This window comes from Protopterus annectens, chromosome 9.part0 (genome assembly GCF_019279795.1).
Source record: "Protopterus annectens isolate FY-2018-M chromosome 9.part0, PAN1.0, whole genome shotgun sequence".
NCBI lineage: Eukaryota > Metazoa > Chordata > Ceratodontiformes > Protopteridae > Protopterus > Protopterus annectens.
This window is the reverse complement of record NC_056743.1, coordinates 1184774240-1184797238: the sequence shown is the minus strand read 5'-3', so window position 1 is coordinate 1184797238 and position 22999 is coordinate 1184774240. Positions and strand designations below refer to the sequence as shown.

The 22999-nt window shown below is 37.1% G+C and overlaps 1 protein-coding gene across 7 annotated transcripts in view; it reads left to right on the top strand.

Annotated features, from left to right (window-relative positions):
- Positions 1-22999, top strand: part of ALDH3B1 (aldehyde dehydrogenase 3 family member B1) — a 1341938-nt gene that overhangs the window by 835976 nt on the left and 482963 nt on the right. For all 7 annotated transcript variants that reach the window (XM_044084078.1, XM_044084076.1, XM_044084080.1 and 4 more), the window contains 2 exons: positions 18957-19067; positions 19660-19780. In XM_044084078.1, the coding sequence (XP_043940013.1) occupies positions 18957-19067; positions 19660-19780 (232 nt within the window). The remainder of the gene's footprint in view (positions 1-18956; positions 19068-19659; positions 19781-22999) is intronic.

Here is a 22999-nt window from a genome sequence, read left to right as displayed (position 1 = left end):
TATCTCTCAGCCTACGGTCTGTCTTCCCTATATAAAAACTTTGACAGACCTGGCATACTGCTAAATATACTATATGTTTGGTGTCACAATTGGCTATAGCCTGTATTCTTATAACTTAACCTGTATCTGGGTGCATAAATTAATCTGTAGGGTCTATATACCTACACCAATTACATTTGTTACAGGGGAATATTCCCGGCTGAGTCCTAGGCCTAATGCTATGTTATACAGATAGTGGATAACAAAGCATCCGCTTTAAAATCTTTTTGTTGTTTTATGTAAACTTAGGCTTATTCCCCACTATAGAAGCCACTTCCTTGTCTACGGCCAATATTGGCCAGTTTCTCTTTATAACTTACTCTATCTGATGTATATTACTGGAATACATAATAGGCATTCTTAAATGTTCATCCCTTCTCTTTTTATGTTGTTGGATGGGCCAAGGACCTGCTTAATAGTAGGGTTTACCCCTTTATTACGTTTACTAGATGTGTGCTATATCCTGTCTGCTTAAACATGTCATGTAAAAGATCAATTTCTCTGGCAAAATCTGAATCATTAACATTCAGTCTAGATGCCCGTAAACCTTGATTATTAACTATGTTACGATGGATATGTGGGGTGGGCAGTCCTTCCTGTATGTTTTAGTAGACAGGGATTGTTCAATAGTCTTAAAAACTGCCACATCTAGAAAATGTATTAGGTCCCTGGAATAATTCAATGTAAATTTAAGGAAGGGAGTAGTAGAATCTAGATATTCATGAAACTTCAAAAGGGTATCTTCATCCCCACTCAACAACAAAAAAGATCATCTCTGAACTTACGATAAAAGATTACCTCTTTAAATGCATCAGCAAAAGTTTTTAAGAGTAACAGAAAAATTGATCTTTTACATGACATGTTTAAGCAAAGAGGCTATATCACACATCTAGTAAAAGTAATAAAGGGGGTAAACCCTACTATTCAGCAGGTCCTTGGCCCACCCAACAATGTAAAAAGAGAAGGGATTAACATTTAAGAATGCCTGTTATGTATTCCAGTAATATACATCAGATAGAGGAAGCTATAAAGAGATATTGGCTGTAGACAAGGAAGTGGCTTCTATAGTGGGGAATAAGCCTAAGTTTACATATAAGAACAAAAAGAATTTAAAGCGGATGCTTTGTTATCCACCATCTGTATCACATAGCATTAGGCCTAGGACTCAGCCGGTAACGTTCCCCTGCAACAAATGTAATTGGTGTAGGTATATAGACCCTACAGATGAATTTATGCACACAGATACAGGGCGAGTTATAAGAATACAGGCTACAGCCAATTGTGACACCAAACATATAGTATATTTAGCAGTATGCCAGGTCTGTCAAAGTTTTCATATAGGGAAGACAGACAGGCTGAGAGATAGGATTCGTGAGCATGTATATAATATTAAAAATGTAACACATAGTAATGCTCTTGTTAAACATGTGTATAACAAATATGTATGTATAAATATATATAACAAATATGTGGCATGGACCATACATTCAAGTTTAAAGTTTTACAAGTAATATATGAAGATGCCCGTGGTGGTGACATAGAAAACAGGGTTGAAAATTTGAAATTAAAATGGATTATTAGAATGAGGGCTAACTTAGGAAAGGGATTAAATGGCAGGATCTGTATTAAACCAGTTCTAAAGAATATAATTTTTAGATAAGTGAAGTTTTCTATTATATGTATGTAGATATATCAATAGCTATAGATAGGTATATGTGCTATTTTGTTTTTATTATTTATTCTTTGTATGTAAATACTTGTTTTATAAGTATAATGAATTTAGACAATATATGTATTTTTTATACGTATTTTATGTCAGCTTCATTTTTATATGATACAGCTTTAAATGCTTAAGCTTATGCATTAATTGTATAATTGAAACTGCACTTCTATTGAATGTTTCTTTCTTAAAAATGAAGTTCTGTTAGTATTTTGTGTTTTATGAAGCAGATTGGATTGCCATGACAGCGCTAACACATTAAAAGTTTTTTATGCTACCTTCTGACTTTGGTTTGCAGTATCTGCTCTTTTGGATTGTCATTTTTGCCATTGGTTCAGTGGTTTTATCTTCAGAAGCTGCATTAATTCCTCTGGTAGGACTGTTATTTATATTTTTCATTTATTCATATAATTATAAAGTGTTTATGTCTATAACGGCTAAAAGAATGGCAAAAGTGATGCCACAATTGATCAATATGGATGAATATGGTTTTGTGGAGGGATGGCAAACATTTGACAACATTAACAGAACACTGATGATCCAGAGAAAAGCAGAATATAAGAAAATAAAACTGTTGTTGGTGGGTCTTGATGCATAGAAAGCATTTGACAGTGTAAGCTGGGACTTTATAAGCAAAGCGATGAATGTATTTGCATTTCTTTATAAAATTATAAGTTTGATTAGGAGGATATATGAGGGATCGGAGGTGAAAATTAAAGTGGGTGGTTTTCTACTCTAATAATTTCTGCTGGAGCAAAGGAACCAGGCAGGGGTGTCCTCTTTCCCCTTTGTCATTTACATTATATTTAAAACCATTGACTAAGAAAAGAAGAGACTCCAAAATTCAAGGATATAATTGGTATGGTAGTCAAAAAACAGGCTGTGTTTCCAGATGACATTATTTTATACCTGACAAAACCAGAAAGGGAAATTACAGTGTTGTGGAACATTTTATGACACTTTCAAATCTATTTGGGATACAAAATTAATAAAGCTAAAACAAAGGCAAAAGCAGTAAATGATGTACCCACACACAAATTGATTCAGCAATATCCATATTTATGGGGATATGATAAAATGAAGTATTTAGGAGTATGGATTAAAAATGATTCCAGTGTGGCAGCTAAGGAAACGTAGGAAGAGACTACACAAAAGATAATACAAAAACTGAGAAAATGGAAGCACTGTTATATGGATATGGATAGTAAGATACACGCAGTTAAAATGTTTTTACTCCCTTTAGTCTTTTACACAGGTCAGACATATTTTTATCAACTAGAGGAGATAATGTGGATAGCAATTTATAAAGAGCTGAAAGCTTTTATCTGGGAGGGGAAGATGGCAAGAGTCAAGTGGGATAAGCTGATTCTTCAAATAGACAAGGAGGATTGGGATTACCCGATTTGAAGGGGTATTTTAGAGCAACTCATTTAAGATTTCTACACATAGCACAAGCATAAAACTAAAATTCAAAGTGGAAACGGATGTTGATGAAACAGGGGGGGGAGCTCAAGAAACAACGATAGACTGGGATTTTGGATGCAGGCCTTTAAAGAGAATAACAATAATCATAAAGTAGCAGAAATCATTCTAAGAACTAAGCCAACACAGGGAATGGAGAAAGGAGATTCTGCTGACAGGGATGACTGCAATTAGGGATGCAGACAATAGGCAAGAGGGGGCTGGAAATTATTGGAGAAAACTGGCAAAAAAACTAGGTATTGAGATCAAATAACTAGAAAGAAAAAAGTAACAGAATGGGAAGATGTCAAGTATTTATTTAGACTGCTGGTTAAAGATTGCCTTCCCTATCAAGGATTAATTCCAGAGTATAGGCAAAGAGAAAGAAATACAGGGTTCTAAATGAAAGATCAGCACCTGTAGAGTTTTTTTTATAATGTAGAACAAAAGCTGCCATTTAAAAAGGAATAATTAGTAGATCATATCAGATATTGCATAATAACTGTAGGAATCAATCTGAAGAGGTTAGATTGGGAAGAGAGACTAGATAAACAATTCACAAAGAAACAATGGGGTGATATATGTATGTCTGCCAAATATACAAAAACAATCTAGAAGATTTAGGATTTTTGCTTGGAAATGTTTACATAGATATTTTTATACCCCAAGTAGATTCCAGATAATTTTTCTTCAGGTAGAAGCAAATGTTGAAGGTGTGATGGGGAAGAAAGAAGTAACTAGGAACATATTTTCTGGCAATATAATTGGTTGGCAGACTTTAAGGATTCCCTGCAGACTCTTCTGTCAGAGATCCTAGGTGGGCAGATTGGTGTCACTAGGGTAATGATTTTTCTGAGCTATGATACAGAATTGGCATTGCCTAGACATAGTAAGGCCTTCCTGAGTCTAATTATGGTGGCTTCCAAAAAAAACAGTGAATAGAAAATGGAAATCAAAGTCTAAACCAACTATACTGCAAGTAGTGAGTATAGTAACATAGATGAAACAACTGGAATTGGGAACTTTAGAAAAGGGTAGGAGCAAATTACATAGGAAAAAAAACGTGAATTGTGGGAACAATACATACTGGAGAGGAATGGGGTTTAAAAGAAGGCAGGACTTGAGCGATCTATTTAGCGTTCGACTTACAATGATTGAGCAGATTATAAGTGATGCATAATGTTTGCAGCTAGGATTGTGTCAGTATGGTTTGTGATGTAAATGCTTGCAGCAAGGACTGCATCACTAAAAGAATACATGGCATAAGTAATATGTCCTATGCAGACCACCTCAAGGCCCTGTCGCTGTATTCTGTCTCCTATAGGCTTTTGAGTGGAGATCTATGACTGGCATACAGGGCATTATCAGACTCAACTGTGATGGACCTCCTGCATTTCCACAAAACAAACAGCACCAAAATTACCTATTCTAAAGACTTAAACCTTGCCTGTGATATAACTAGGACCTGCTGGAGAGAGAGGTATGTATCCCATAGACTACCTTGTCTATGGGACAGGCTCCCCTTCCATGGGAAGCAGAGTTCCTCCCTAACCCAATTCAAATGCAAGTTGGCCAATTGGAAGGGAAACCGGAAATTCATTCCTGGTTTGGCACCTATGTCACTAATGGACACAGGTAATCTATAAATGGTTTATCTACCAGGCCCATGCTTACTCTTATCAAGTGTCGCAGAACTTGTCAGAGATTTGGGATGCATGGCTAGGCTTAAAAAGGCCCTTGTGGTCGTTAGCCTGGTAAACACCTATGAACCTATGTGGTTTGTTTTCATTCACATTAATATAGGATTGCCTATGTCACAAGTGATAATTGAATGAAGAAGTGGGATCTTTAGAAAAGGGCAGGAGTAAATTACATGGAAAAAATGGAAATTTTGGGAATAATAATGCAGAAAAAATGTTTTGGAGGAGTGAAGTTTAAGAAAAGGCAGGAACTGAATAATTTATATAATACTGCTTAGGTTATAAGATGTATAACAACATATGTGAATTGTAATGTTGTAAATGTGATCCTGTCAATATGAAGTAAAACTAAAAATAACCAGCTAAACATGGCAGAATAAACTAAAAGATATTTAATAAAATTAAAATAAAAAACAGGTTAAACATATTTAAAAAAGGTAAGCACTTTCACACTATAACAGTGCATCCTCAAACCAACAATAAAATTAAAAACTCAACTTATATAGTTCATCAATTAATGCTTCAGGGGTCTAGATTTCAATTTGGCTCTTAAAGGGTCATTGTCATTTAAGCACTGGTTTCTTATGTGCTTGCAGCCTGAATATCCAGTCGATCTCAAGATTCTCAGTCTGTCTTATATCACCATGTCTCTTACTCTCATTACACAGTTGTAAAACAACAAAACAAAAGGTGTGATCACTATTTGTAGCCATCACATGCTTAGATAAAGCACTCTTATTATTACCTTTCCTAATATCACTGATGTGTTGTCTAATTTGTTCCTTGACCTGTTTGTCTTACCTACATAAAAGCAGGCACAAGACTTGCATAGGGCTAAATAGACCAAATGCATCAACAACAATCAGCATAAAAGTTAAATGTATATTCAAACTTGGTCACAGAATTAACCGAGGACATTTTGTTGGAACTATACCTACACAAAGCACAAGATCTACACATAATAATGCCTGATCTATCAGAACCAGGTCTAGTTACATCATAAGAATCATAACAAAGTCTTCTCTGTAATGATAAATGATAAATCATTTCTATAACTAAAGCGAGGAACACTACCAAGCAATGTTTCACATCTCTGGTCAGCTATCAGAATGGCCCAGTTCCTATTAATAACATTACAAACTAGATGGACATTGTTAAAGTATGTCAAGTTCATCCTCATCACATTCTGTGGAGCATTTCTAGATGGATATTCTCATCTAGCAGAAAAAAATGGTCTAGCTGCATCACCCCTATGGCAAGAACCTCATCAATTACAGATCTAATTTCATCTTCATGGTAACCTCTACTCAAAAATCATTCTTTAACTCATTAATATATTGAGTATATCAGAGTCCCTGTCACAAAGTCTTGCAGCCTTGTAAAACTGCTTTTTTAAGCATATTCTTATGTCTATATCTCAGATGCATACTACATTTATGCAAAACATTGTTTTTCTTAGCAGGCTTCTTATACAAACTGGTGGACAGAATACCATCATTATTAGTAATACAAGCATCCAAGAATTTAATCTTCTCCACTGACCAGTTCACAGTAAACCTCAAAAAAACTTGTCGTACTGTGTAAATAAGTAATAAAATTTGATAACCTCTCATTGGAATCCTGCCAAATCATAAAAATGTCATCCAGAAAGTGCACATAAAAAAAGACACAACTCCTGAAAGGACTCCGATCACATAACACATGATCAAGTTCCCATTTTGCCATGACCATACTGGCATAGCTATTGCCACAACTAATACCCATAGCTACGCCTACCTGTTGCAAATAAAGATCATCATCAAATAGGAACACATTGCTCGGCACAATTAACTCCATTAGTGAACAGATAAGATAAACCTTGTCATGGTCATAGTTAGATCTCTCAGTTAATAGTGACCTAACAGAATAAATGTCAATGTCATTTGGAATCTTAGTGAAGAGTGAGATGACATCCAAGGTAACCAGACAGAAGTCATCAGTAGTCTTATTACTATACCAGTCAAATAAAGAGCTTAAAATGTTTGCTGTCCTTCAAGATTGTTCCTATATCGTTTAGTATTGGCTGCAGCATTTTTTCTACATACATTGACAATGATTCAGTGGCAGAACCCCTTCCCAAAACAATTGGTTGCATGGGTGGGTCATATAAATATTTATGTCTTTTGGGTAATCCATGAAGTATATGTACCACAGAATGTTCCATTGAAAAATACTCATATAATTCATGATCCAAAGAACCTTCAATATGGAAATCATTCACAGCACTAGAAATGTTGTCAAGTACCAGATTAAGATCCAGCTTAGACATTGTTTTTATAAGTAGCATCATCATCTATTAGCCGATGCATGCCCCTTAGATAAAAACTCTTATCCATGACCACTAGTCCACCACATTTATCCACAGGGTGAAATTATATATTATCCAAAGTAGTCAAGTCTCTTAAAACAGCCCATTCTTCCTGGGTCAAATTATGAAAAACATTTCTATGCATTTTTGATACAGTTTCACAAATACATGTTTTACAAAGTCTAACAAATGCTCCAACTATTGGAATATTAACCAGTATATAGGCACTTGATTTGGCTACATATCACCAAAGTTTAATTTCAGTATTATATTTCTTGCAGAAAGCCTCAAATCAGTCAACACATCACTAATATCAGAACCAGTATCTGGATAAAGGATAACCCTTTATTCAGAATCAAAATTTGTTGAGGCATTAAACTGTGTGACAATATATTAACAATCAAATCTTCCATACCTTGCTCCTCACGGCTGGGCCTGGGTCTAGATAAGCTTCCCTTTGTAATCTCTTCCTGCCATTCCTTCCCCAACTGGAGGATGAATCTTTTTTGTACTGAATCTCTTCTCTTACTGGTTTGGTAAAGGGAGTGACAGAAAAGTGGAAACTGAGGTTACACTGTTAGCAGAAACACCTTCCTGTGCAAAAATATTTGTTAATACTGTACTCTCCAAATCAGTTGCAGCTACAGGGATCTCACAGCCTATTGGATTCATTGATATGCCAGGCAAAGCTGACATATTCTTTTTATAGGTTCATAGGTAGGTACTAAGCTATCTGCCCTAAGGCATTTATAAGCCTAGCCAGAATGTGTTGGCATTTGCCGCCCCTTAGATTACTTCCCTGTGTCTCTGTCCAGCAGAGCCACTGAAGTGATCCCCGGGGTAAACTTCCTGTTTCCCATCCACTCGTTAAGGTTTCTCTTGAAGAGTGTTAGTGAGGAGCTCTGCCTAATGTAGATTGGAATCTTGATCCAGAGCATAGGAAGTTTCTGGGACAGGAATCTATCCCTCCAGCACATCCTATTTATTGTTGTGGTGTTTTAAAACTTAAGACAGACTCTGTAGCTTGGCAATTCACTGTTGTACTCATTCCTTGTTCCTTACTGCTGTCTACTGCAGTTTCAGGTGCCATATTACAAAAACATGCATCTGGATTGTTTCTCCCCAGGCCTCCGCTGAAAATTGGCTTTGTTCCAAGTCGGACCTTCCCAGTTAACAAATGTTAAGTAAAATGAATAAAAATATTAGATAAACTCTGAGTTCTTCGCCCAGGAGAAGACACGCACCTCCCAGAAATCAGCAGCATCACACTATAACTTTTGCAGTTTAATCTCCTGTAGTCTTCTATCATAAGCCATAACTTCAACGTGTAAATTATCATATTTATCCTTAAAAGAATTCACATAAACGAAGGGTATGAGTATTTTTCAGTAAAACACTTTGTGGTACCTGTACTTCACTGATTACCTAAAACACACAAATCTTTATGTGACTCACCCACATGACCATGTTTAGCTGGTTATTTTTAATTTTATTCTATCTGGTGGTTGCGTTTTAACCAGCTTTAATCCATTTATTTGTCTTGTTGATATGGTCTGATAACTTTTATATAGATGCATTTTTGCTTATGTCACAAGTGATAATTTAATAAAGGTGGTTAAAAAAAGACTGTAACAAATGAAGGTATGGTGAAATGCAGGTAGAGGGGACACAGAGCAAAAACGAAATGTATAGAATTTGAGCACTACTGGTTTGACTGCCCCACATTAGAAAAGGAAAGAGGCAATGAAGTGGAAAGCTCAGAAGAAAGGCAAACAGTAGAAATATTATTACAGAAGATGTTGAACGAAAAGGTGCTATAGGGAGGAAGATACTGAAGAAAGGTTAAACAATGAAGAGGCACTTAGAGGAAACAATAACAATTCAAAATGAGGCTGTTAAAAGAAGTGAACAGATCTGCAGTTTTAAAAAGAGGAAGAAGAGTGAGAAATTGGGATAGAAGAACAGGAACACGATAGTGAAAATCAATTGGTGGGAGACTTAGAATGAAAAGAAAAATAAGGCCTAGAAGTAAAACACAAAGGAAAAAGGATGATATAGCAATTTCATCATTAAATGTGAATAGTATTAGAAATGATACATGAGGTTTGGTGGTGATGGAATGGTGTAAAAATGAAAATAAATACCACATGTAACAAAGAGGAAAAAAGGAAAAGTATACAGGCAGTATGGGGGCCAAAGTATGTGGTTGGTAGGAAATGAGACATGTTCTGGAATAGGAATTCTTATAAAAACTGACGAAACAAGAATTTTACATGTAACAAAAAGGTTAGTAATATATGATATGAGAATGAGACACATGTGTAAGATCAGTAGTGATTTATGCATATACTAATTTGACAAAGAGAAAGTTGTTTGAATAAATCAAAAAAATGTATTAGCAAATATGTTAAAATGGATGGCAGGAGATTTTAACTGTAACATGAGGAAAAAAGGGAAAAAAAATAAAGTACAGTTATGTAAAATCTTACTATAACAGTAGATGTCCTTGGCTTCACTGCTGTGGTATTCAAACATATGGGGTTTGAGGCCTCAACTGTCCCTGATTTTCAGGGACTTCCCTGATTTTGAGTTAAATTTTAGCTATGTTCCTCTTAATCCCGCTTAACACTGGTACTCTTTGGACAAAAGGTGGTTAGTTATACTTAATAAATAATGACAATAATTAAGAACTAAACACTTATTTTACTTCAGGAAATGTCTATTAATTCATATTCTCCAATAATGTTAATGCCTCAAGTTGATAGAACTAATATTTTAAGTGTCCCTGATTTTTTCTGGATTTGTCCCCGATTCTGTTGAGATTTGTCCCTGATTGGTTGAGAGCTATAGACTGCCCCCAGAAGCTTGGCAGCAGGCTCAAAAGGAGCCCAAGTCAACTTCTCCAAAACAAAATTAAGATCCCAGGGGGGAGGAGCAGGCTTCCTGGGAAGTACAATATTAAGGACACTTTTAAGGAACTGTTTCACCTCAAGTCTAGCAGCTAAAGGAGGAGAAAAAGTCAGACAAGCAGAGATAGCTGATAGATGGGCCTTAACAGAAGAATAGAACAAACCAGCATTGAGCAACTCCCACAAATAAGAGAGGACCAAAGGAGCAACCACAGTAAGTGGGTCCAGGTTATGAGAGAGACATCAAAAAGAAAACCTCTTCCATTTGGATAAGTAGAATTTCTTAGTCATAGGTTTTCTGGCCTCCTGCAGGACTTGAAGCATGTCCTCAGAAAAAAGGTGTCTGAGGAATCAAAATCCTATCACCCACACTGTCAGTTGAAGCGTGGACAGGTGGGATAAGAGATCCCTTGTTTTGTGTGATTCGATCCACCCTGTGAGGTAACTTGTGATGATTGCCTTTAACTAGATGCAGAAGAAGGGGGAACCAGTGGTGGTGTGGCCAAAAGGCAGTCACCAACAAGATTTTGGGGGCATCTGTTGAATTTTGAACATGACTTTCAGAATAAGAGGAAGGAAGACTCATCCCCTTTCAAGAGGATGAGAGGGCATTCACCTTCCATACCAGAGGACCTGGGGCTCTGGCACAAAACAGAGGAAGTTGTCTGTTCAGAGGGGAGGCAAAAAGATCCACTTGAGGAGTACCCCACTGGTGGATAATGTCCAGAAACACATTATTGTGAAGCATCCATTCTTGGGACTGACTTAAAGGCCTGCTCAGAGTGTCTGCTACAATGTTCTGACCGGAAAGGACTTAAAGTACCTGAAGAGTCACTTGACAGCAAGATCCCATACCAGAAGTACCAATGAGAAAAGAAGATAGCTCATTCTTCCCTTCTTGTTGATATAATACATCACTGTGCTATCGTCTGTGAATACTTTGAGAGGCCATGGAGAAGAGAGACTGAAAGGCCTGAAGAGCCAGCAGAACAGCTCTTATTTATTTGACATTGATATGCTCCTTCTGCTGATGAGGCAACCACACCCCTGTACCTTTAGGGAGCCAAAGGTTGCCCCCCATCTCATGTCTGAAGTGTCTGTGAACGATTCCTGAGATGGAAGAGGGGGACAAAAAGGGATCCCTGGATTCAGAGACAACTGCTGAATCCACCAGTGAAGTTCCTGTCAGAGATAAGGAAGAAGAGAAACTACAAATTCTAGAGGATGAGCATGTTGAAGCCACACTGACTTCAGAAACCACAGTGGAACTTTCTCATGTGAAGTTTGGCCAGAAGGAGCATTGGAATAGTAGATGCCATAAAACCCAGAACTCTCAGAAACTCCCTGGCAGTAATGGAAGCCAGAGGAAGAAAAGTGTGAAAGAAAGAAAGAAAGGAGAGGTAAAGCCTTTGGACGGGGCAGGGATGCAAGAATTGGCACCGCCTGAATCCTGAAACCCAGAAAAACATGATCCTGAGAAGGAGTCAGACAGGACTTTTTGGAAGTTTTAGTGAACCTCAGGCTCTGAAAAAGGGAAATGGCAAAATGAAAAATTTGCAAAAAGGTCTCTGGAGAGGACACCTGAATCAACAGGTCATCCAAATAAGAAAAAAATGTGGCTCCCTTCAAGAATGCAAAAAGCAACCACAGGAGCAAGGCATTTGGTGAGCACCCTTGGGGAAGTAGAAAGGCCAAAGGGCAAAGCAGAGAACTGAAAATGCCAGGAAGCAACAGAGAAATGTAAAAACTTCCTGAAAAGAGGATGGATCAGAATATGGAGATAAGCATCCTTGAGATCCAGACACAATATAGGCCTGAAGGAGCAAAAGAGGAAACAGAATCTGAAAGGACAACATCCAAAAAGAAGGTACCTTTAGAAAAGTGTTTAGATGAGAGCGGTCTAGAATAGGTCTCCAAGTGCCTTCTTTTCTGGGCACTAGAAACAGTGTGAAGTAGAACCCTTCCCCCTTTTGACACAGGCACCTCTTGAATAGTACTCTGGGACAAGAGATCTTGAAGAAACTGCAGTAAAAAGGGAAGTTGTTCCCAAGGAGGTTGAGGAATGCCCATAAAAGGAGGACGGAATTTCCACACCATGAAGTACCTTTGGCGAATGATTGACAGAACCCAAGAATCCTGAGTGATCTGAAGCCAAACCAGAAGAGAAAGGTGAAGAGAAAAAGGAATGTGGATGGTAAAAGATGGATAGTCACACAGTACCTGATTTGTCCAGAAAAGAAGGCTCCAGAGTCCCTGAAAACTGAGTAGCCTTAGCAGGAGGAACCCTTTTGCCACTCTTCTTACCTTTAGTAGAAAGATGGGATTGCCTATGAACAAAGGCAGGCTTAGCAGAGTGGTTTCTTTGAAATTTAGGCACAAAAGAAACAAACACATGTTTAAGCTCATGTAAGGAACTGCCCTTATCCTGAAGGGACTTAAACAAACCAGCAGCAGCTTACCGAAACTAAAGTTTAAAATCCAGAGGAAAATCCATCAACTTAACTTAAATCTCATAAGGTAGAGGTTGAAGCCTAAGCCAAGAATATCTTCTCATAACTGAACCAATAAAAGCAGCCCTAGAAGAAGTATCTGTCACATCATAAATATATTTAATAGAATGACGAATGACTTCAGAAGAAGTCCTTAGCAGGGAAAGAACAAAAGTTTTACCCTCAGATTCTGGAAAATCAGAAATAAGTTGACAGGCCTGAGAAAGAAGAGCCAACACATACCTAGACATATGGGTCTGATAATTAATAGCCCTAAAAGCTAGGGTAGCAGAAGTTCAAATCTTTTACCCAGCCTGTCCATAGTTCTGCTGTCATTGTCAGAAGACAGTAACTTGGGTAAAAGAAGCAACTGAGATGACTTATCAGAGGCTACAAACATTACCAAGGTGTCAGCAGCAGGACATTTATATGAAATACAGCAATCAATCGGAACCGTACAAAACCTGTCAGGCTTCTTGAGAGGAGGGGGAGAGAATCGGGTACATGACAGGAACTGAAAAAAGCATCCAGTAAAGTAGCCAAAACAGGAGGAATAGCCGCAGGTTTAGAAGACTCCAACTGCAACAACTCATAGTACCTCTTTTGGATATCAGAAACCTGAGCACAGTCACACTTAAAAAAATCCATTATCCTAGAAAGTGTGTCCCCAAAGGAAATTTCCTCCAAAGGAACATCAGGACTAACAGATTCCTTCTCCTCTGACCCATAGTCCAAAGGAGAAGGAATTTGAGTAGAATAAGTTAATGATTCGTCAGCAGAATCTGACCGATCCTCAGAAGAATCCTGGTCTGTAGGCCTTTTAAGAGGAGTAGAGGACAAGAAGGAGCAGCAACTGAAACCACATGAGGAGGCCTTAAGGACATTAAGGCAAAAAAATAACCCTTGAGTAAAAGCCTGCCACTCGCTTTGTGGATCCCAAGAAGCAGAAGAAACATGTTTAATTTTTTATTTTGTTTTTTAACGGAATGTCCTCAGAAGGCTCAGACCCAGGATGACAGTCAAGAACCATAGCATGAACTTCTTCCCAACTAAAAACTGATGAACTTCCCTATGCCCTTTGAAAAAAATCAACTGTGGTTCCCTCACAACATCTGAGATGGACACCTGCAAAGCCTCTTTGGATGTGCTGCCAGACAGATCCTCACCAGCCTCTGACATGGTCACAGCAGAGAAATCCAACAACACAGCCAGGCAAGCCTCCGGATTCATAACAGCCATGGGAGAAACACCTAGCAGAGGCTGGACAGTGGAAGATTCTGGTCATACCTTTTTCACCTTCTTCCCTAACGGCTGACCCTCAGGATGGGATATTCCTTCCATTTCATCTTTAGTGAGTAACTTAAGATGCTGGTTGTCAAAATACAAGAAAAGGGAAGAAAGTCTCCTGCGAAGGGTTTTCTGGACAAATGCCTGACAAATAGAACACGATGTATAGTCATGAGAAGCACTTAAGTAAAAAAGGCACTTATTGTGGCAGTCTCTATGGGGAATCTGTCTCCCATTAACCTCAATGAACACAAAAAACAAAAAAAAAAAAAAAAAAATCACCAATAGGGCACTTATCTTACAATTACAGTAAACAGGCATAGGTAGTTACTGGAGAATGAAAATATGTTCTACTGGCAGAAAACAGATGCAAGTAAACAGACTGACAGTGAAAAGATATGTTCAGACTGGCAGCAAAGAAATTCTGTTTTTGGTAGGCCTGAATGTCACCTTTATAACCTGCATTATGCAGGGAGCACTTGGTGATGTTCGGCATATCTTTAAAATAACAGGAGTCCTTAGTAGAATGGTCGGACGTCGGGCTTCCATGGCAGGGGAACCCCATATGTTTTGAATACTGCATCAGTGAATGTAAGGACATCACAGGATATTAAGGTGTTAAGGAATTTAATATAATGTGGAAATTTAAAATTAGGAAAGAATCGAGAATAGACATATATAGGGGAAATTTTTAAGACCGAAATTGATTTTATAATTTATTCTAAAGACATGAAATAAAAACAGAGGGTTACAGAGTGCAGAGTTTTCAAATCATAAAGCAGTATGGGCTAGAGTAGAAGAAGACAATGAAATAACAAAGGAGAGAAAAGGGATAACAAGATTAACTGTAGACTTTAAAAAGGAGGAAGAAATGATAAGACAGAAATATTATGGAAAGATCATAAGAATTAAACCATTTTATAAAAATTTGACACAATAGTTGGTAGTATTTATGGAGAAGTATACAAAATGTATATTTAGAGGGGAAAGATGAATAAAAAAGAAATAAGATTAAATATGAAGAAATTTCTCATCTAGATCGCCTTCTCTGTGGAGTCAGCATGTCCTCTCCGCGGTCGAGTGACATTTAAAGACATGCAGGTAGGTCCGTGTGTGAATGGGTGTGCCTTCTTTGAAGGTTGGGCATCGGGCAGGCACCTCAGCACTGTAAAAATCCACTGCCAATTATTAGCAGACCAGAGTTCAGCTGTGGTGACCCCTAACCAGGAAAAGCTGAAAGACATTAGTTATAAGAAATATTTATTTATTATTTATTTTACATTTGTTTACCAAGAGAGTTCAGCTTGGCTAAAAGCCCATTTTCAGCAGAGGCCCAGGGTGAAAAGCTCCAAAGACACAAACAATAGACTTAAATATCCATAAGACACAAACAATAGACTTGTAAGCATTACATAAAAAATAAAGATACATTCAACAATAGAGAAAAGTTGGTGTAGCTGTTGACAATACATAATGTTTGTAGGGCAGTTTAGAAAAGCAATATGATAAACAACAATATGCATAAATTAAAAGAAGAGAGAGACTGAAAGGATAAGCGTAATTTTTCTAGAAGTTTACATTGCCAAAAAGGTTGGTATTACCAACAGATACCAGCTCAAGCATATTACCAGCAGATTCCAGAGTAGGCATAAGTATTTGGGGCTGTCCCAGTGCAGTCTTTGGGAGAAAAAAATGGTGTTAGCCTGACTGTAATTTGTGTCAAAATAAGGGAAATAGAAAAACTGATGTATGAAAAGAGTACAGAAAAGGTAAAAAAAATTATGCTACATAGGCAAAGATTTTTTTCTGAAAGGAAAGAAAGAGGAGGTTTCCCATTATTTAGAGAAAGAAGTTAAAAATGAGAGAAGGAATAATCAATGCCATCTTAGATGGCAAAGGCAATAAAAAATACAAACAAGAAGAGATTATGGAGCTGATAGAAAGTTTTGCAGAGAAAATGTATGAAAAGCAGAAATAGATGGACACTCTAAATGGAAAGTAAAAACAATGTTTGAAAAAGAAAGGATTTTGTTTAGAAAATTATATAATAGAAGAAGTAAAGAAGGTGATAAAAGAAGGTAAGAATGAATCATTGCCAGGATTAGATTGTATGGGTTATGTGTATTATAAGAAAATGAATAAAGGTGAAAGAGGCTTTTTTATGTTAAATGAATGGATTAAGGAAGGTATAATAGAAAAAGGCATATGTGATGGAGCAATAAAAGTTATATGGTAAAAGAATGAAAGAAAGATATAAAAACTTGAAGACCCATAAAACTAGCAAATACTGACTAATAAATATTTATGAAAATACTACAAAAAAGTCTGAGAAAGTATTGGATGAGGTAGTAAAGAAGGGGTTATTGTGTAAAATGGAGAGGTGAAAGAAATGTTAATTATAGTGAAAAAGTAGTAGAGATGATAAACAGAATAAAAAAGACTGAGAGGATGTGATGTAGCTAAAGCATTTGTTGAAGAAAGCCATGAAGCAATATGTTAGATATTAGAGACATATGGCATAGGAGAAAAATATTAATGTAATAAAGAAATGTTACGAAAATTCAGGGGTGCAAGTTATGAAGCATGGATGGAAGAAGGAAAATTAGTATTAAGAGAGTAGTATAACATGGATGCCTGATGAGTATTTGCTTATTTGTATTAGTAATGAATGCAGTAGTGCAAACATGCGTGTATAAAATGAGGGAGACCGGATGTGAGATAAAAGGAAATATTACATTACCAATTTGTATGGCATATGCAGACAATTTAGTTTTAATAGCAAAAACAAGGGATGGATAAGTGATGTAGAAAGGGTTGGAAAGCTGTTAAAAAATCTGGCCTGCAGTTAAACCAAATGAAGTGTAAGGGAATTGGTGAGTAAAAATGGAATATATTCCACAAGAAAGGAAGTAAAGATCTTGAGAGTAACATTTGATGAGTATGAAAACCTAATACAGTAAGTCAATGGAGAGAATGAATGAAAAATTCTTCACTTGGTGGAAAAGTTTTTACTTATCTTTTCAGAAAAATTCATACATGCCAAATACTTGTGTTACAAAAATAGCATTTTTATTGAGAATATACGTTTCCCACTCATATGGAAAAGTAGTTATGACAGTTTTTTTTTCTGCATATGTTTAATGAGAAAGGTAAAAAGAAATGATAGGTAAGATGCTATATAAAAGTATAAAGATGTTTGGGAAGAAAAAAGGACAGGATGGAAGAAAAATATGATAAAAAATGAAATTCTGGAAATTAAAAGTAAGTGAAGTCATTGAGAAAAGAAAAGAATGGCCTGATATGACTTTAGAAAAAAATGTTGCGTACCTGTGGAAGGGATTAGTTAGATGACAAAAGTCAATACAAGGCAGAAGAAAAGGGTTTGAAAATTTTTATGAAGCAGAGGATTTTTGTGGAGAATTTTATTAGACACATGACCAGTGAAAGGGACTATGAAATATAAGGTGATGGAGGAAAAAAAAAGTGTTGACTGAATTGAAAAAGGAACAAGAAAACATTGTTTTTTGGATTACAAAATGAATAAAGATTTTTGGAAAAAGTTTAAAAGTGAATATAGATGGGAAAGTTTTAAATGTATAATTATGAACTTTTATATATGGGTATGATAAAGAAATGTGATACTGATAAATAGGATAAAGTATTATTTGTGATAATATGAGTGCTGTGAAAAAAAAACAGATGTGAGAATTTGTTATATAACAAGAAAATAGAAGAGGATGATGTATTAGCTGAAATAAGGAGATGGCTGTGGAAGTAAGGGCGGGATGGGGGTTGAAAGTAAACATAAAAGAAAAAATAATGAAATTATTGCTTAGTTAAGTTCTTTAGTGTTGATAACTTGTCTTTCGAGTTGGCATTTTATAAATTATTTTAAGTATGAATGTAAAAAATGATGTTTGTGTGTGTAAATTATTGTTTGTTTTTTATATGATATGATATAAAATTAATGTAAATGTTAAGTGATAAGTGCTGTGGTATCTTTTGCATTCACTTAAGCTACCACTTACTCAGGAAGACCTGTGGGTAGTCACATCTGATGACTTTAGGTAGTAAGCAATGTAAGAGAAGCAGTGAGCAGAGCTGGCAAAATACTGAGATGCGCAGGAGGGGGCAGTGACAGCATAAAATAAGGGCATTCTCCATCTGCAGAGACAACTTCAAAAATGCAAAAAAAAGTAACAAAAGGTAGATTATGTATAATTACTGTTAATATTACCATACATTAAATGGGAACTATAGACTGTACCTATTTACATTCACTGTCATCAGTGCTTTAATCAGTAATATGTATGCAGTTCTGCATAACTCCTTACATTGAGGACAAAGACAGACTAGAGCTACTTCAGAGCTGCATGCTGCAACAGAAACCATACAATGAGAGTAGAAAATCTTAACATGCACAGTTTTGAAAAAAGGTGTGATGGCATTGCATAGTATGAAACATTTCAATACTTTAAGGCACTCCCAAATCTAAAGAGTCCAAGTAGGAACCATCTTAAGAAAAAAATTGTATTAAAATAATAGTACAGAGTGTGAAGACACAGGTTTACTCAGGGAAGCATGAACAATGTTTAGAAAAAGTGTGATGACAACAGCAATGGCATTTCTAAAGCCGTAATTAGACTAAAAACAGTAAAGAAATTCAAGGTACCAGAACAGAGGTAAGACACTCTTAAGATGGTTGAAGAAAAAATAAAAGAAGCTGTTTGCTAAATGGAATCTACACATATTAATGTGGCTATGAGAAATTGTCAAACTAGGTAGATGAAATGGTTATCTGCCATCAGAATTTGCTATACTTCTAACAAGATGTGTTTTCTAAACTGTACATTACTTAGTGTTGAAGACAATTAACATACGTCTTTTAAGACACATACTGAAGATCTGCCTTATTATGTGTTTAAGCAATTAAACATTCTGCTCTAGCCTAGCTTTTAAACTGCCCGAGCTACCTGCTTCTCAAATATCATTTTCCTATTTCAGCCCAACTTTGAATCAATTATCTCAGAAGTCTTGTTCACAAAGAATGAGATTGTCTGTGCCATTAATAACCTGACGGAGTGGATGAAGCCAGAATATGTAGAAAAGACTTTGGTGAGTATAGAAGTCACTATTGAATGTTCCCAGTAGTTGTTGATCTTAAGTACTTACTGATGAAAAGTTTTAAAGATAAAAGTTTAGTATGTTATCATTAAGCCTGCTGTATCCAATTCCCAGCAGCAATAAGTAAAACAGCTTTTGCTGAGTGAGCATTTCTTGGGAGGAATAGCTATGCGTCTCTCTTAACCAGTTCTCCTATACCATTACTTATAGTGTCTCCTGCTGAGAGTGTTTGGGACTGCAGAACTTAAAACTTACCCATAATCTTTTTAAAACATGTTTTACAGTGCTTGTCAGAATAGCTTAGACTGTCTGTGAGTTTCCCCCTCTGACATACATCCTATCCTATTTTGTACAGCAGTGCCAACTCAGAAAATATGAAACACGTGTTAATGTAAGCCTGACTCTTCCTATTTCTTAGTCCTACAACAGCCTGCTCTAGTATGATTGCTTTTGTAGAACTTTTCTGGAAATGAAATGATCCAGCAGAAAATGCAATTATTCTACACTTTGCAAGTCACTGCTAAGGAAATACGGCATTACAAATATTGTTCATTCTTTTTTGTTTCTCTCTCTCTATGTTCAGGTCACCAAACTGGATACATGCTTTATAAAGAAGGAGCCTTTTGGTGTAGCTTTGATTATTGGACCATGGAACTACCCAATTCAGCTCGTTCTGACCCCTTTCATTGGAGCAGTTGCTGCAGGTTGGTGTGAGGGGAAGAACACAGTTTATGCCTACAATGATAAGCTTAGATTCTTCACCACATTGCAAGGGGGTGCTGTGTGCTCTAGAGCACATGAAGGCTACATAAACTCAAAATGTAAATTTCACCCAGTTAGCAGTGATGGGCTAGGTAGAACAATTTTGTAAACCAGTTGATAATGGAGACTGAAGGAGAATTAATTGTCTGTGAATGTGCCCAGGTCTCAATTGACAGTATCTTTCCTGTGGAACGTATCATTTACGTGGTAGGTGCATGGGTATCCTCATTTCCCAAAAGAGTACGAGACTACATTTTTTTGGCTTTAAGCTTTAGTTTGTGATTGTAAGACCACAAATTTGCATAGTAAGGTCCTTTTAGAGGACAGTGGCATTATCTGGAGTGTATATGACAGCCCTGAATTTTCAGTTATCAACAAACTTTATCAGCCAGAGATGCTTGATGTCAGCTTTGATATCAGTGAAATATATGATGAAGAGTGATGGACCCAGAATAGAGATCTAGGCACACCATGGGGTTATACACTTGCTCAGGAAAGTGCCATCAACCCTGATTGTCCAGTGAGTTGTGTAAAGAATTATAAATCTGAGTCTTGGTACTGCCAGTAGCTTTTGCTAGGATTTGGTAACTGTTTTGTATCAATCTGTCTTCATCCAGTGCCTTTGCAACTCTTTCAGCAAGTCAAACTAGGGTAAGTAGACAAGATCTGCCCTTCATAAAGCCATACTGGTTTTAGTCAAAGAACTGTAAGATGTCAATGTCCTTATTTATGAATTCAATAATGACATGCTCAATTACCTTACAAATGAGACTAGTAAGGCTAGTCAGTCTACGTTTCCCAGGGTCAGAGGTTGGGCAACCATTTTTAGACAGGAACCATAACAGTTATTCCTCAATCTTTGGGGATATAAACAGTGGAGATGCTAAGGTTGAATAGTTTTACAAGTTAGTGTTTAATACTAAGAAGGAAATAGCCTAGTGTATTATCTGGTCCAAAGAACCAGTGCTTTTGGCTTTGGAGAGGGATTTTAGTACCTATGCCAGTTTAATCGTGGGGAGGTGCTGATGAGATGCTGTGTGTGTTGGAGGTCAGGGGCATGGAAGAGGCAGAGTGATGTTTAAGGTAAACATGTTCACAGGTATAGTTATGAAATCCTCAGGTTAGAGTAGGTGGTGCCATTTGATATCAGCACAGTGCAATGGTAGGTATTGTGTCTGAAGTTTCTGACACAGTTAAAGAAGGCGCTATGATTACCTTTGCATGGTGTAATAATATTTAAATCATACTTGTAAGTCTTGATATTTTGTCTTGGTTCTTTAATTTCCCTTCCTATGGTTGCTTTTAGAGCAACTAAAAGTTTTTTTCCTCTTTTGTAGAGCTTGTTGATGCTGGTATTCCACCAAACTGGTTTGTTTCTGAATTTGTCATTGTATTTGTGACAAATGTAAACAAAAGCTTCACCGCAGGAGTTTAGGTGGGGATAGAAATATGTGGTATAAGTAGCCGTTTTAACTATGAGGTCCTTGTGGGGGAGGGGAGCTATTAAATCTCTTTAGGTCAGAAGACAGAGCTAGAAAGTTAGCTTTGGAGAAGTCTATAAAGAAAGTGGGATTCAAGGCGTCTTAAACCAGAATCTTTTGAAGAGTACTGTGGTACATAAGGGTCAGACTTGATCACAGCAGGACAGCTACAGGTATGGTACATAATGGTGCCATATTCATAGGAACCAAATCTAGTAGATTTGAGCCCCTAGTAGTGGAGGGTGCTAATCAGTTAAGAGAGTTGGCATGGGGATATCCAGGACAGGTTATGGATGTGTAGTTGAAATCATCCAGAATGCCATGTTAGGTTAAATATTTAGGTTTTTTAATTTGTTGAAGTGTGTTTCATGGGCTGCAGGTGTCATGAAGGGAGGGTTCTGTAATTGGCCATGATATGAAAGATAGGCTTACAAGTAGTTACCAGGATATGGAGGTGTTTAAAGTCATCATCTTGCTGGATTAGATTGGAGGTAAATGGATTTCAGCTAAAAACAGACACCCCCAACAAAGACTTAGCTACATTCTTTAGAGAGTCTAAGTGAGTGGTAAATATTAAAACTAGGTAGAAAAGTAGTGTCACTACATTGAAATCACATTTCTTTAATAATACAAATGTCTGTGTTGTCAGTCGTTAAGAAGGCCTTGAGGGGTCCCATGCTAATACAGGCCTTGTTGCTAGGTGTAAGAGAAAGACCTTACCTAAATTTGATACTATGGGGACAATAAACATCTTTGCCAATATGTGGACACCTTGGTGAGAGAAGTGTAGGACATCCTTGACACGACAGGTGGGACGGTCATCCAGCTCCGTACAAGCTAACTCGCAATGGATTCCTCTGGAAAGGCATGACACTGAGCTAGTTGTTGAAGTTGGTTAGTTTTTGTTTATATTGTTGCAACATTTGTGGTGATAGAAGGATATTGTTCAAGACTAGTTGCTTAGCAGCCTCAGAAACATACACAAAGAGTTAAGCCATGTCATCCAAGCTGGAGCTTTGAAGGTCATTCACTTTCATATGTGCAATAAAAAGGTTGCATGCACATTCGTGGTGAGAGGATCAAAAAGCCTTGGGGACATCACAAACTCTGGCATCTGGAAGCTTTCAAGTATGGCAGTGTGCTCTGTCTGTTTTAGGGGCTTCTGCACATCACTCTAGTAACCCTTACTTTTGTAGAAAGCAATAGTGTGTTTGATGGGCTAGGTTGTTCTGCTGGTGAGGTCTAGGCTCACTAGTATGTTGCTTAAGAAGCTGTGGGAGGGGTTTTTTAGTACCTGAACATATGTAGGTTTGGTGTTAGGGTGTGATATGGTAGTAATAGGTGTGTGGTGAGTACTGACAACCTGGATACAAAAGTGACATGAGAGGTTTGCCCACCAGTTCAAGTACATATCTGCACCTCTCAAGTAGCTTCTGTGTAGAGTAACAATAAGGTGTAACCTGTGAGCTTGACCCAGTTCCTTCACTACCTCAACGTGCTTAGTGCAAGTAGACTGGCAACACTAAGGGTACAGGTAGACTGTGGTCCTGTGGTATCTGGAATTCAGATAGAGGTGATCAGTACAGCAGATTCTAGGTAGTATGATTGCTATAATATAACATAATAGTAGCTTCGATGCTTGACTGATTTACAAGATAATAAGATAACAGCAATAGCAGT